This window comes from Scophthalmus maximus, chromosome 16 (assembly GCF_022379125.1).
Source record: "Scophthalmus maximus strain ysfricsl-2021 chromosome 16, ASM2237912v1, whole genome shotgun sequence".
Classification (NCBI taxonomy): domain Eukaryota; kingdom Metazoa; phylum Chordata; class Actinopteri; order Pleuronectiformes; family Scophthalmidae; genus Scophthalmus; species Scophthalmus maximus.
This window is the reverse complement of record NC_061530.1, coordinates 14107586-14122837: the sequence shown is the minus strand read 5'-3', so window position 1 is coordinate 14122837 and position 15252 is coordinate 14107586. Positions and strand designations below refer to the sequence as shown.

The 15252-nt window shown below is 43.1% G+C and overlaps 1 protein-coding gene across 4 annotated transcripts in view; it reads left to right on the top strand.

Annotated features, from left to right (window-relative positions):
- vti1a (vesicle transport through interaction with t-SNAREs 1A) overlaps positions 1-14158 on the top strand; it is a 103989-nt gene extending 89831 nt beyond the window's left edge. The window contains exon 9 of one of the 4 annotated variants that reach the window (XM_035613262.2): positions 13481-14158. Coding sequence is in view for 2 of the 4 variants with exons in the window: in XM_035613260.2 (XP_035469153.1) it covers positions 13481-13574 (94 nt within the window). In the remaining 2 variants the exon portion in view is untranslated. The remainder of the gene's footprint in view (positions 1-13480) is intronic. The other 3 variants (XM_035613263.2, XM_035613260.2, XM_035613261.2) reach the window with 3 other exon arrangements.
- The last annotated feature ends 1094 nt before the right edge of the window (positions 14159-15252 follow it).

The following is a 15252-nucleotide window of genomic DNA, read 5'->3' as shown; positions in this document are numbered from 1 at the left end:
CATAACTTGCTATTGCAAAATAAGATCCCTCAAACAGGCTTTTATCCCATGTACCTGTGTAGTTCAGAGGGGAATGTTGTCAGAACCCATGGAAGTGAATTTTAAGGAGTTTGGATGTTTTTGAAAGTGCCAGTGTGCGCAAGGTGTAAGTGAACAAATGGATAAATAACCAGCGGCCCTTGTGGAACGAGCCCTGCTGGCCGTGGGCCAGACAGGTAATTCCTCCAGCATAGCTTTGGAAGGGCCACAGCAAGCCGAGCCTGCCTCAGCAGTCAGTCTGTCTGCACATTTCTGCTGCTGATGGCATACCAGGGGCGCCATTTTCCTCTCCGAGACAGACAAGCCGGAGGATCTGATTGGCCTTACGCCAAGGCGCACTCACAAAGGATCCTTTGACAGCAGGTCAGTCGGTTAACCAAGCAGTAGGCAGAGGGAGAGAAGGATAAGCCGGAAAGGAAAAACAACTATTTTTCACCTCTTCACCCCTTAGCTTCATTATTAAAGGGTTCTTCACACTAAAAATAATTAATAACACACATTTTTAGGGAATACGATACATTAGTGGAAGGTAGTGAAGGAAAACCTTTAGCTCTCAGTGAGATGACGTGTACTTGCCTCACCTCCACAGACGCGTTTCTGAGCCTCATGATTAAATATGACCTTGGATTGTTTGTTTTCTGTGTGGGCCTACATCTCCAAGGCCTTGTGCAGACATCCAGCACTGGCAGAAATGGGCCTTAACTATATAAAATGATCATTCACTTGAACTGACACTAATTCGTTTGACTGGCAATTAGCTAATAGAGGCTACTCTTCCTAAATGATTAAATTAAATATTTGTATTCTGTAGCAGTGTTATCTTTTATGCAACGTTATTTATGTCAGAATTAGTGGTTTGAGATTTACCAACAAAATGTTTCAGTGTAATCCACAATCTAATGCATTAATATTGTGTCTGCAAGATAAATATAAGCTCAACCATTAGCGTTATTCTTGTTATGATGTTGATGGAGCCTCACATCTTATATTTTCATCATAAAGCTGTGCAGGAGCTGACACAGTAGCGTTAAATAGCTGCTGATGTTCTCCTGTGTGCTCCCGTGCTCATTATCTCTCCAGTCCAGGCCTTGCGTCTCAGCTTTCTCCTGCCGCCCATCTCCTCCCCTGTGTACCAGCCGCTTTGCATACGACTGATGTTTAAATGCTGCATTGTTAACTGACGTGGGGTAGCCCTTTGCTGACCCGGGAGGTATTTGCTCGTTTGATCATGGGGCAGCAGTTTTAATGTATCGAAGCAGCGCCGCTCCGTAAAGCCCCCAATATAAGTGGAGATGGAGGGCAAAGGCAGGACGAGGGATCCATTGGTTGTAGACCTGACAGCACAGAAAGAAGGTGATTATTAGACTATCTGTTGGTCAGCAAGGCCGGAGGGGACACTGCTGACCCTGCACTTCTTATAGTGTGATGGTGGTTGTTGGCATTTCAAGAGGGGGTTTTGCGAGGGTTGTGGCAAAGACAGAGAACAGGGCTCAATTGATGCGAATATTTCCATCACAGTGTGTTTTTTTAATAAGGGTTTCAATATTTGTGTGAGAAGGGCTTTTTCATCTAAGTTTTGTTCATTTTCTTTTCATAAAGTTGATATCGAGAACATAGTTTTTGCTATTGACTTTTACAGTCAGATATCAGTTCAATCCTACAGTTACTTCATGGCCTTAGTGTGTCACAAAGTCTGGAAGAAGAAGCTGACTGAAAGCCCAGTGTCAGAGGAAACCACCTTGCCTTTTCATCTGTGTCACTGGGCCCAAGAATCCCACTTTGCTAGCTGACAACACAAAAGAAAGAAGTGTTGAGAAGGAGGAAAAACAATGGCACAAACAGTGTACAAGTTTGTGTTTAAGCCTAGGGACATGTGTATCAAGACCCTGCTTGTGCTGAAGCTAACCAGACTGTGGCCCCTCAAAAGAAAATATTGAATACCCTACGCCCTTCTAGCCCTTTCCTTACCCTTCTTTGCCCTTTTTTCTCTTTCTGTCCTGTCCTTTCCTCTTTGGTTCTTTTCTTGTGGGAAGTCTCTGAGAGCGCTAGTGACCATAGATACCAAGGGGAAGAAAACAGTACGAAAACCCACATCGCTCCACCAGATCATTAATATTTGATGGGCAGTTCCCCCATGAATTTACCATAGCCTTCCATTGTGGGCCTGTGATGTACAGAAAGCAAGGATACAGAAGGACTTGATTCAGCATCAGGACCACTGTGACCACGGTGCATCAGTTTGACCACAACATTTTTTTTTGCGTGTGTTTATCAGCCGTCCAGAGTCTAACGTCCTTTGAGCTTTACAACACTGAGCATGTTATCGTCATTAAGCACATTTGACCATTTTCTAAATAGGTTTACCTTTAAATTCCCCTCTGATTAATTATGTTAACATGCACCAGATTAACTCCCCCCCTTCGCTTCTATATCTATGTCAAGCACTATGGATCCCCTTGAGAGCTCACAACTGGATTCTGCAAATATGGATTGGCTCTTGCATTTCGAGAAGTCCCTAAGCAGCCACGATGCCCCTTGACTTTTGAACTGCGGTTCACGCGAAAGCAGAGGTGAAGCAGCAATCTGCATCTCTCATGGTGCCTCACGCCCACGCTGCTGCTGAGAAAGAGAGAGAGAATGCCACATGAATTTATGTCTTGCAGTGGATGGAAAAAATAAATTGAAGTGGAATTCTGAGTCGATTAACTCAGGCCATCATCGTCAGCCCTCAAAGTTACTCTTCCTCTCTTTCTGTTGCCCCCTATCTGTTCCTATTTTCTTGCTCCTTCCCCTTCACCTACTTCACCTATTTTTTTTTCTGAGTATTTGCAGAATGCTGACCCAGCATGGCTGCAGGCCCTGATTAGCAAGGCTTCAGAGCCCAGAGTCTATTGATTGGGCCTCCAGAGTACTAAGCAAATGTAGCTGGAGCAACAAGTCAATAACGCTGTTACTGCAACAATCACCGTCACACTGGTGGCTTCCCCCCACACACTCCAAGAGGTTATTTCACATGAGTTTTGAGATGGGGTGCAGGTAATCATGATCGAGTAACTCATGAGAAATGTGCACACATGTTCTGAATCTTTCTCCATCTCATTCTCCTTTTGACTTTAACGTGATTTATGTGATTTCTTCGAAACCATTATCTAACTTCCCTTTCTCAGCTCTCCCAGCTTGATTCATCCTCTCTGTCTCTCTCTCTCTCAGGCTGCCTCGACTTAGACATAGGGACTAGGAAAGCTAGTCTGCAAATTTAATGGAACAGCATGGATTATTTAGACTGACTAAAGCCTCCCTTGTAGTGTCAAATGGGGGGTTGTGGGATGACATTATACCCCTACATTCTCTCCCTCTCCCAGTCTCCTGCTCTCTTTCTCTCTCTTTCTGCGCTGCTTCCCTGCTGGATCGAGTAATCTGCTGTACATGACCCATAATTGTTCTGTGTTGTTTCACAACGGATCGCCAGATACTCTCTCGTAGCCATCACACGTTTTACTCAACACTCGCTCGATGCAGTCACACACATGTGCAAAAAATGCTCTCACACCATGTTTGACATGCATGCATGTCTAGTCTAGACACTGTGAACCTTGGCCTTGCACAGTACCCTCAGAACCTGCAGGACAGAGCGAGGGGTAAAGAGTGGCCTGGTGGTCAAGTTCAATAAATTGCTTCTTCTCTTGCTCGCCTGTAGCCCTGACATTAAACCCAAGATCGCTTTGTGTGCATTCTGTCCACACTGACATGTAAATGCAACCTTTAACCTCTAGATACCAACAAAGCAAACAAGTGTTTGCTACTTCCCTTGTGTTCGGACTATCTGGATGAAGAGAGCTCAGCCCTCCACTTTAATCCCTAATTTCACTAGTGTAAATTTGTTGCTGTCATTTCCCTGATGGGATTACCTCACTGTTAAAATTTTCTACACTATACACCGAAGGAATCAGGTCATTCATCAAGCTGCTTGTACCTTATGGACCACACAGTCGCCGTTGTGTTTTCGGACATGTTAGAAGTGACCTTATTTTGAACCAACAAGGCATTCACATGTCCACACATTATTTTACACAACTTCACACTCTTCATTATTCAAAATCCAGGTTCTTATGATTCATCTCAATATCTATGTTTTTAAAAAAAGGGAGAAGTTTGTGTTAGTTCTTCAAAAAAGGGCAGTATCGCAAGATCATCTGTATCTGGTTACACACAGGATGCAAAACTAAAACCCACACGGGACTTGAAGCAAATATTTGGAGAGTTGACTTAAAATGGCAAACAAACACCATGTGGAGGAGCTTCCATACCAGTTAATAAAGGCACTCAGACATAAACACTAATATCCTCCATGCTTCGTTGCTCTGGAATCCTAAACAAATGTTTCTTTTAGGCCCAAAGAGTCTGATATTTGATAAATGGTCTTGTTTCGAGCAGATACCAGTTTAAACCACCAAAACAAACTTAAGACTAGTTCTTGTGAAGTGTTTTGATTCTAACTTGAAAAAAAATTTAAACTAGAAACTCAGTGGTCTTTTCGCAATTTGAAATGACTGTTAAACTCGGGGGGGAGGGGTTCTGTTGAGGATACTCAATCTAAACATTTCATCAGTAAGCTTAAGGACATTAGGTCAAATTTCACAATAACAGCGTTGGTGTTTGGTGTCAGACTGTGGATTTATTACTCCCTGCTTCCCCTGACGCAATCTCAGCAAAAAAGCATTTGAGCATATTTCCATGTAACAAACACAAAAGTTATGTTAAAAAAAATCAATAAGTAATGATTTGATTTTGGTACTATAGCAATGTCTTCTTCTGCCTGTCTGTGTCACTATTTTGTGTCCGTAAGTAAAACCATGCGGAAGCCATTAACCGTTGCTTCAGGTGTCCCACGTTCCCTAAAGCATCTCAGTCCACTATTCTTTTCTTTTTTCCCCTTTTTTCCCTTCTCTTTCTCTCACGGAACTGAGCAGTAGGGCACGCAGAAATGATTTATGTGCTTTAATGAGATTTCAATACTGAACAAACAATAAAACTTTATGGACATCATAGTTTTGGAGGCCTGCAGCACTAATGGCTAATGTTACGCCCTTTTTCACCAGGGCCAGTAATCGGATCTGCAGCTGGCCCCTGGCCCTAGCAGAATGTATAACAAGGGGGATTTTGTGTTTTGGGAAAATCTGAGAAAGGAGAAATTGTGAGGAATGTCAGCTATGTTGCAGCCTTGCAGGCCACGTCAAGAATATTGCATCTGTGTATTCAGTAATCCCCAAGACGAGCTGCTGTCGAATAAAAGAACTTGTCAGTTGTTGAGTCCATATCTTCACCATTAGAGTCCAGATATACTGTGAGCAGTCGGCAAACCTTGCAGCAAACACTGAGCACACAAACACTGGTTTGTCCTCACCAGTAATGGATATGGATTTCCTTTCCATCCCAGGCAAACTTGACAATGACCATAACAGAGTTGCAAAGGGAACTTCATCCCACTTTAGCTCATATAACCAAATCCTACTCCTCCCAATGAGTTAAATACGTATTCTTACACTACAATTACAATAATATTCATCACAGAACACATGTAGCTCTTTAGGATTATTAGTAATTAGTTGTTTCAACCTCCTTACATTATTAAGGACATTTTGCCTCATTGGTCAATACAAATCATCTAATTTATTTTTCTTTGTGAGTTTCTAAGCCTTGAATACGAGCACACAGGACCTGCTGTGGCCTTAATTAAAGTCGTGTTCATCAGCCTGCATTGACAATTATAAATATGGGCTGATGACATACTCCTGTAGACTATAAACTAGTAAGGTGACAAGCACACGGGCCAAACATCAGGAGAAAAAAATGTTTTGTTTCACCACCCCTTCAGCAGGAGTGAGAGGAGGTGTTGAGAGAGAGAAAAACTAGAAAAGGTGAGTGGAATATAAGCAATGTAAGAACAGAATGTATGAATAAGGGGACAAAAAGTGGACACACAGGAGGATAGAGACGGAGAGGGAAGTGAGAGGAGGGGGAGGGTTCAGTCAGGTAACCAGGCAGGGGAATGATCTGTGTATGTATGGAGCGCAGGGATGAGGAGAAGCTGCAGTAGCAGCTACCTCAAATTGCTGCTGGCAAAGAGAAAAAAAAAAGTTTTTAAAAATTCTAGACACAGTTGAAATGTATTCTCTCTTTCTCTTTCTCCTTCACCCACTCTGCCTATTTTCCATTTCCCTCTACATCTCATTTTCTCTCTCCATCCTTCTTTTCGTTTCTCACATACTGTTGCATATACACTCTCTCCTCCCACGCTCCTTTTCTCCTCCTTTCTGCCTCCCTTTCTCCATCCCTCCTCTCTCTCTCGCTCCCTCTCTTCCTCCACTCTCGCTTCCATCCTCTTTCAATACTTTTCTGGGAAAGAACTGGGTCCCAGTCTAGGCTGCTGCTGGCCAGGGTTGTTAGCCGCCAAATAAAAAATGGATGAACTTGTAGAGCTCCAGTGCTCTTCTCCTGCATCGAGTCGGCGGAAAGAGAGGGAGTAAAGTGGGAGAGAGAAAGAGAGAGAAAGAATCAGGCGGACACAAAATACCTTGCTCAGACCACGTCCTCCAAATAAAAACCTATCCATCTTTTATGTCCGTTTTCTCACAAAATCATTTTTGTCAATATAGTACAGCTTCAAGAAAAATGACTCATGACTAATTTTGGGATCAATAATCTAAAAAAGAAATAGTGAGAATCTTTGTTTGATTACTAGATTTTTTTTTAAATCTTTGAATATGGAAATATTTTTCTATTTTGTTAGAATAAAAACGTGGTTATTTTAGAACACACAGTAAATCTTAGTAGCCTCATAATATAATAACAACAGATTTAAAGCCCAAATCCATGTTTTCTTTGTTTTGACTTATAAATATTAAATAGAAGATTTAGATATTAATGAAAAAACGGAACAATCAATTAATCCTTTAGTCGATCAACAGGAAGTTGATTACAATGACCAATTAGCCAATTAACCAATTCAATGTGATGATTTCTCCGTATAATTATTTTAAAACAATATAATTTTGGTCTGACATGAAGACGACCTTTGGGGCTGTAGTTTTTTTTTACCCTTTATGAATTTCACAGGAAACTATTCAAATAATCGGTAATGAGATAATTGTCAGTTGCAGCTGATGCATTAAAATATCAGAAGCCTGTTTTCGAAAACATGGCCTGAAACCTGGAACACTAGCAGCAAATATCAACAATCAAAAACTGTCTTTTTAGTTTTTGATGAATCTAACTTTTCCCTCCACAATTAGATCACAGGCTGTGCCTTTCTGTAAAAACTGTCTGTTTGTAGACATTAATCTCTATAATATGTTATTTTACGTGGTTAGTAATGGACTATTTATCTTTAATGCACAGTGTGCTTGTTAGTCCGCTCTTAAATATTGTTTTTCTTTGGGGAATTACATGATGTTGGGGAATTAAAATAATTACAGTTAACGGCTAGCAATTATAGACCCACTCCATCTGTGTGTGCGTGTGTGTGCGTGTGTGTGTTTGTGTGTATTTAAAAGAAGTCATCATTTATCTTTAACACACCCTTGGGGGCAATAAGCAGAACGTACGTGGTGGGATCAGATCTCTCCAACAAACAGGTCAATTCATTATCTCTGCAGAGCAACATGAACCCAATGTGATTGTTCGGGATTGTTCTTCCTCATTCTTCCTTGTCTCATTCTCTTGACTGAAGTGTCGCACGTTTCTCACCTTTCTTCACTCAAGCTGGATTGATCGCAGGCCCACCACCACCCTGTATCTGTCATGTGGTACGTGTTAGCGGGGCTAGACCGATACCTGTGTGCGTGCGTGCGTGCGTGCGTGCCAGCACGCGTGTGCGTGTGTGTGGGTGTGTGTGAGCGTGCACATGTGCTTCCACAATTAAACATTTATTTGTATTAGTTTGTGATAATACGTCCATGCATTAGTTAGGACTTACCCCCACCAGCGTTCCGCCTTCTTGTCCATCACTCAAACCATTTGTGAACACATTGATCCTTCCCTCCCTCCCCCCTCTCCCTCCTCCCCTCCTCTCCCATGCTGCATATTCCCAGGGTTTGGAGGGAGGAGAGCCAGAATGGCTCAGACAGCCATTGATTTTTATTTTATTGGTCTACTAGTGAAAAGAAGAGGAATAGGGGAGGGCCTGGGAGATGCAACTCTGCTGCTAAGTTTGTTCTTAGTGTGTGTGTGTGTGTGTGTGTGTGTGTGTGTGTGTGTGTGTGTGTGTGTGTGTGTGTGTGTGTGTGTGTGTGTGTGTGTGTGTGTGTGTGTGTGTGTGTGTGTGTGTGTGTGTGTGTGTGTGTGTGTGTGTGTGTGTGTGTGTGTGTGTGTGTGTGTGTGTGTTTAGGTGGGTTGGGCGTATCTGCTTATGTCTGTCTGACTGATACTGTTTTTGTTTTGGGGTAGGGGGTGTTATCTGTCTGTCTGAGAGGTGTGTATATATGTCTGTGTGTGCATGTCCAGCCACCTCTGAGAGCCTTCAAAAGCTGTGTGTGTGTGTGTGTGTGTGTGTGTGTGTGTGTGTGTGTGTGTGTGTGTGTGTGCGTGTGCGTGTGCGTGCGTGTGCGTGTGCGTGCGTGTGCGTGTGTGCGTGTGCCCACCCTCTTGTGTTTTGTGTGGGCACACACGTGTATCATTGAAAGGACTGGAGAATCTGGGGCGCTGATGGAGCTGACACTAGGGACCTGGACCCCAGCATACACACACACACAGCTGAGGTGTATCCCGGTGCTCATTAGAGCTGGTAATAAGGCTGTGCTGCTGGAAGAGGAGGGGAAAACTGGGAAAGGAAGAGAGAGAGGGAGGGAGGAAGACGGTAGGAAGGGAGAAAAAGAAAAAAAAATGGGAGATTTTAAATTTTAATAACACTGGTACGATTTTGTAAATCTTTCCTGACAGAAAAGTCCTCATTATTTTCATCTGTCTCCAAGGAGCCTCTCCTCCAGCTCTGCCTCCCCGGGTAAACGGACTTCTCTCTGTTTTCTCCACTCTCCCTCTGTTTCTCTCCAGCTCTTTATTTCTGTCCCTCCACTCTTTCTCTCTTGTTTCTCACTCTCAGCTACTTTATTGTCCATTTCCGTCCTTCCTGCGTGCTTTATTTTTTTTTGCTTTCCTTTGCACTCATCATTTTGACACACTCCCTCTCTCCCTCTCTCTCTCACTGACATTAATGCTGTATATCTGTGTATTTCGGTCGAGTAAGGTGATAGCTGACTGGCTGCGTGGAAGGAACATCGGGAGCCAATAGAACGACCAGTATTATATCCTGTTATTGGCTGGCGTCTTAGTTTCAGTTACTGTTGGTCTGTCTTCATGTTTTATAGTAGAGTTGTTGTTTTTTTGAGGGGGTGGGGTGCACAGATAGAAAATGCTTGGGGATAAAAGTAGCATAGTAGGGAGGGGGGTAAAGGTAAGATAAGCCTCAAACTCAGTGTGTGTACGTCTACACCCTTTTACATGCACTGCGTGCATCACTCACTCACGCGCACACACACGCACACGTCTCACCCCCCACCTCTATGTCAAGTGTCAAAGCTGGAGGATGGATCCGGTTTGATAAGTTCTGTTCTGTCTGGCCACGTGTCAGGACGGGATCAACCATACGGCAGAGGAAAACCGTGTTCTTCACTCTCCTACCTCCCAATTTTGGGGATTTTTTTTTTTTTTCAGTTTTAGGGGCAGGTGTTATATTTGCGGGGCAGGTTTTATTTTAGCTGCTCCTGTTATGAAAACTGCTTTTACTGTACAAGCTCATTTGACTATTGAGCTCATAGTGCTTCACTGATGCAGAATACAAATCCGTAGATTAGATCTACAAGTGACAGGATGCACATGAAGTGCACGGACGAGTATGCAGTCGTTGTGAGTGACCAAATAGATCAATAAAGATGAAATGGACAATGACCAAAATAACTTTTTTAATTTAAGTACAGTATTTATTCGTATAACTTAGTCAAACTGTGACTCAAATCTTTTTTTAAAGAAGAAGTCCCCAGCCAACCTGTAATGTAACACTTTGTAGAAGTGACTTTCTAGCCGTCTCGCCTCTGTGGTGGTTAAAGGTTAATAAGGTTAATCATTAATCATCACTCTCTCCTCCTCAAGCTGTCAGAGGGAAAGACTGTGGCCGTTTACAGTGACACAGACACTATATATTTTTAAAGGATTTTTACATTGGTGAAGTGAATTATGATGCCCCCCCCCCCCCCTCCACTACAGGTCCTCAGGTCAAAGGTGGTTCATAAACTTCACGAGATCAACTCGTGGTTTGACTTGAATTATTGCGAGCATTAGAAAAGATGTGTGCGCGGTTGTGATTATTGGCTTAGTCTCGACACTTGGTTTCTCGCAGTGAATTAAATCACGCAGCTGGCGAAGTGAGAGGCGTACCTAAAGTTTAAGATGTGGCGAGATTGAATTCAACCTTAATTTATTTTGCAGAATTTAGTGGCTTTAGCATCTCAAAGTTGAAGGTGTTTCACTGGACAGAGCTAAATGTGAACCCGAGTGGCCACAAATAGGATCAGTTGCATCACGCTTCAAGACATGTTTTTTGTTGGACTGGTGTACAGAGAAACTGTTTAGGTCAAAATAAGTGGGGGGGGGGGTTTAAAGATATGTCTCCCCTGAGGAAAAGGTTCTTAAATCCCCCGACTGTCATATTCCTCACTGCTTTGAACATTTAAGTGTTTGAAGTTATTCAACGTTGTTTGCGACAGAATCAGATTCCTTTTAATAAATAAATTTTTTACAGAATTGAACCCCCTCTGTCTTTCTCCGCACCCCGGCTCCTTATTCCAAGAGGCTAAACTTACTTCCTGTTCGTTTTTCCAGACCCCCCCCCCCCCCACAGGCCTCGAGCCACCCTCCCCTCTTTTCCTCAGCTGAAAAATTAACAAACTACACAAAGCGATCAGCATTCTCCCAACACACTCAGACACACGTACCCAAGCATCTCCTCTGGGTATTTGGCTGGGATAAATAATCATTCTAAATAATGAATGTCAATTAATAGGGGGAGATGTGGCCTTGCTAAGCACGCTCTGATTAGTGTTTCAGTGGGATCTCCTCCCCAGCTGGCTTCAGCCGAGCACCAGGATCAGGCTTGCTTATCATAGCATCCCCAATATTCCTTTCAACACTTACCATAACATTGACACGGGGAGTTTACATTATATTGGCTATAATTAGCTCTCTGGTGTTTTTCAGTGGGAACATCACAGTACGTCAGTGAAAAGACGGTGTCTCATGCCTGAAAAGACGTTCATGGTGCGAAACGAGTGGTTATAGTTTTTTTTTTCATAACGGTGATATACAGCAGTGGGTATATTCGTATATGTGTTGGTTTGCTTTATCGTCTATTGTCCCTGGGACCATAATTTACATGTGAGCATAATGCTGTGTTGAAGAAGACTTGAGAACTATCAACTCCTCAGGAAAATGTTCACTGACGTTATAAGTCAAGTGAGAATTAGAGTCATTTTCTCATAGACTTCTATAGAAACGGACTTCTTCTGCAACCAGCGGAGTCGCCCTCTGCTGGTCATTCGAGAAAATTCAGGTTTCAGGCACTTCTGCGTTGGCTTCACTTTCTGGACCCGGAGACTACGTCCATTTTTATGTACAGTCTGGCCCCAATTTTGCAGTTCATATATGAAAAACACAACAGGAGATGGTCCCAGTCGGACGCGTTCACACCAACAGTCTGTGTAGAGCACGCATGGGCAGGACATGACGATAATTCCGCTGCGGAAAGATGTGTTTTTGTTCGCAGACATCAACATCTTCCTGCTGTATTCACACATGGGCTCACTCGGACAGTTTCGTACATTTTATTCGGAGGCCGGCATGAAAAGTTCGAGAAAATGTCCGGAGCAACATTTGCGGACATTTGCGTCCTCACATGCAGAAAATTTCAGAAAAATGTCCGGTCTTCGGTGCGTGTCTGAAAGCAGCCATAGAAAATGCAAATCAGCAGTGTCATATTTGTCTTGTTCTTTCTTCTATAGCCAGGGGCTTTAAACTGATTGGCTCGTTGAGGCTACTGCAGGTGCAAGCTGGACAAGGGTGTGAGCTTTACTGGTGTGTCAGACTCAGACTTGGGCTTTAGAGGGTAGTAGGGTGACTGAGCAACCAGCCAACCCCCCCTCCCTGGTGATAAATGGCCACAGCATGGGCTATTCATCTCCTGCTTAGAGAGGTGGACAGTGCCCCCACCCCACCACCACCTCCTCGGCCTCTCCTCCACCCCTCCACATGTCAGCAAATGTGATAATTCTCTCATTTGTCAGGAGCAGCGGAGGGGAGTTTCAGGAGTGTGTGTGTGTGTGTGTGTGTGTGTGTGTGTGTGTGTGTGTGTGTGTGTGTGTGTGTGTGTGTGTGTGTGTGTGTGTGTGTGTGTGTGTGTGTGTGTGTGTGTGTGTGTGTGTGTGTGTGTGTGTGTGTGTGTGTGTGTGTGTGTGTGTGTTTGTGTGTGTGTGTGACGAACACAAACTCTGGAGGATTGTGGGGAAGGGTACACAAAATGAGTTGCTCACACTCCTGTGATGGTCTGTAACTCCTGTAAGCACACGAGCACCCTGTTCCCTTTTTTCCCCGGCCCTCCTTTCCCAACTTTGTGTTTTTTTGGTTCAAAGCCCCCCTCTTGTCAAGTTTACTTAGGTCACAGTGGGAAAATTTAATTGTGCAAAAGACTGAGTCGTTTTATGGCAAATTCCATCAGTAATTCAGTGATTTTATTACCTCCAGGAAACTACTGAGCCACTTTTTCCACTTTATTGTGCATTTAAAATTTTAGAGCCTGTCTGCAGTGTGTGCGTGCGTGCGTGCGTGTGTGTGTGTGTGTGTGTGTGTGTGTGTGTGTGTTGTTTGTCAGTGTTATGCTCTGTTTTGTATGTTCATGTGTGCACACGTCAGTATGAAATTGAACTTGTAATGATTTGTGAGACATTTTCCAAAGGAGATTTGTGCAAATGCTTTGCAGTTTTGGGAAAGGTATATTGTTTGTGTATGTGTATGTGTGTGTGTGTGTGTGTGTGTGTGTGTGTGTGTGTGTGTGTGTGTGTGTGTGTGTGTGTGTGTGTGTGTGTGTGTGTGTGTGTGTGTGTGTGTGTGTGTGTGTGTGTGTGTGTGTGTGTGTGTGTGTGTGTGTGTGTGTGTGTTTAACACTCCTGTTCCAGTGATTGTGTACTAGTAAATACCATGTATTCAGACCTCATGGTAGCTATTAAACATGATAAACCTCCAGTCGATGGCTGGTCATTTAGTTTGCACATTAACAAGTGACTGTTTAACGTGTTTTACTTTTTTCTGTAGACACAGTGTGACTTCTGTGAACCCAGCCTGATGCGTGTCTCTCTCTTTCTCTCTTTCTTTCTTTCTTTCGTCTGTATTCTCTCTGCAGGATCATCCAGAATCGTGTCCTGGTCTTCATCCTCGGAGCCATCATCCTTCTCACCATCATCCTGGCCATCTATTTCAATCTGCGAGGCCACTGATCTCCCCTCTACACACACACATACGCGACCCCCACGCCCCCCGCTCCCCGTCACAAATACAAACACACGCGTGATTAATAGCGACAAAAGCGTTGTTCTGCTGTAATTAGGACAAATGGTCTCCATGAATCACTGTTTCCGAAGCCTGACAGGGAGTTTTTTTTTCCATCTCTTTCTCCTTGCCTGTTTGCTGTCTCTTCCTCCTCTTTCTTCCCCTTTTTTTCACATCACTTTGCTGCTTACCTTTCTTTCTTTTCTACTCTTCAGCTTTGTCCCCTCTCTGTCAGGCATTCTCCTACATCTCCTGGAACAAGAATAGCTTGGGAGATGTTTTTAAGATTAGTTCATATTTTTCATAGTGTCGTCCTCAAGGTGGTTTCGCAGCTCATCCTGTCCCGAGGTGAACAAGGCCTTGGAAGTTTCTGTAAACTCCAAACAGAGTCACATATGTAGATTCTTATTTTTTTTTTTCTATGAAAGAGGTCGGGTCAAGTGTTATTCAGGGTGTGTGTGTGTGTGTGTGTGTGTGTGTGTGTGTGTGTGTGTGTGTGTGTGTGTGTGTGTGTGTGTGTGTGTGTGTGTGTGTGTGTGTGTGTGTGTGTGTGTGTGTGTGTGTGTGTGTGTGTGTGTGTGTGTGTGTGTGTGTGTGTGTGTATGTGTGTGTGTGTGTGTGTGTGTGTGTGTGTGTGCACGCATGAGAGACAGAGTGGTTGTTTCATGACTTGTGGGACGCACACTGTTTGTTATTAACACCAACAGTTGACACACTAGTATAGTGTGTGTGTGTGTGTGTGTGTGTGTGTGTGAGAGAGCTTGTGTAACTAAATGATTTGGCTGTTCTTCATGTATTACAGAGGAGAGTGCCTTCAGATAAGGTAGACTTTTCACACTCCTCCTTTAAAAAAGCTCCGCCGAGCCCAAAATAGACGAGCGGTGCTGCTTTTGAAAGGAGTGGATGCACATCAAAAAGTTGAGGTCAGTTCAGTCAGTAAAGGGTGAAAGTTCATTTATTTTATTCAAATTAGTTTTGAATTCAAGAGTTGCGTATGAGCATTTCAATAGTTTGCAAATTGAAGAAAAAAAAAAGTAGTCTTTGAATATGTTTTAATTGCAAAAGGGACTGACCCCAATCTTGACACATACGATACAGAGAAAGGTTTAATATCCACAATTGGTTCGATTCCCCTGCACCTCCCACTTCCCCAGCTCATCCCCATGGACTTTATCACATAACTTTAATTGTGAAATGAAATTATACTGTATGTACTAACGTTTAAAACTCAGATGTATAGTGGTTTGCTCTCAAAACAAGTGATTCTGTTTCTATTTATTTATGAATGAGTTTACAATTAAAGTCTCTGTGCTAGAACTGTACATTTTATGGAGCTTATAGGCATTAAGATAGATCAACATAACCTTGTTTTTTCTTCTTCTTGATTTTCAGTGTTCAGTGATTAGACACATACAGCTCGCACAGTGAACACCAGGACCAACTGAAAATTCCTAGTTTTGTGACTAAAGGTTTTTATTTTTTCTTCTGTTCTTATAAATGGATCCAACTTGTTTTAGAACTTTTTTGTTCTACACTTCTCTTGTCGACTTCTGAAGCTTGTGTTGCGGTCCTTGTTTCTCCGCAGGCCGACTGATGATGTGATACATTTGCAGGTGTTTGAAAAAC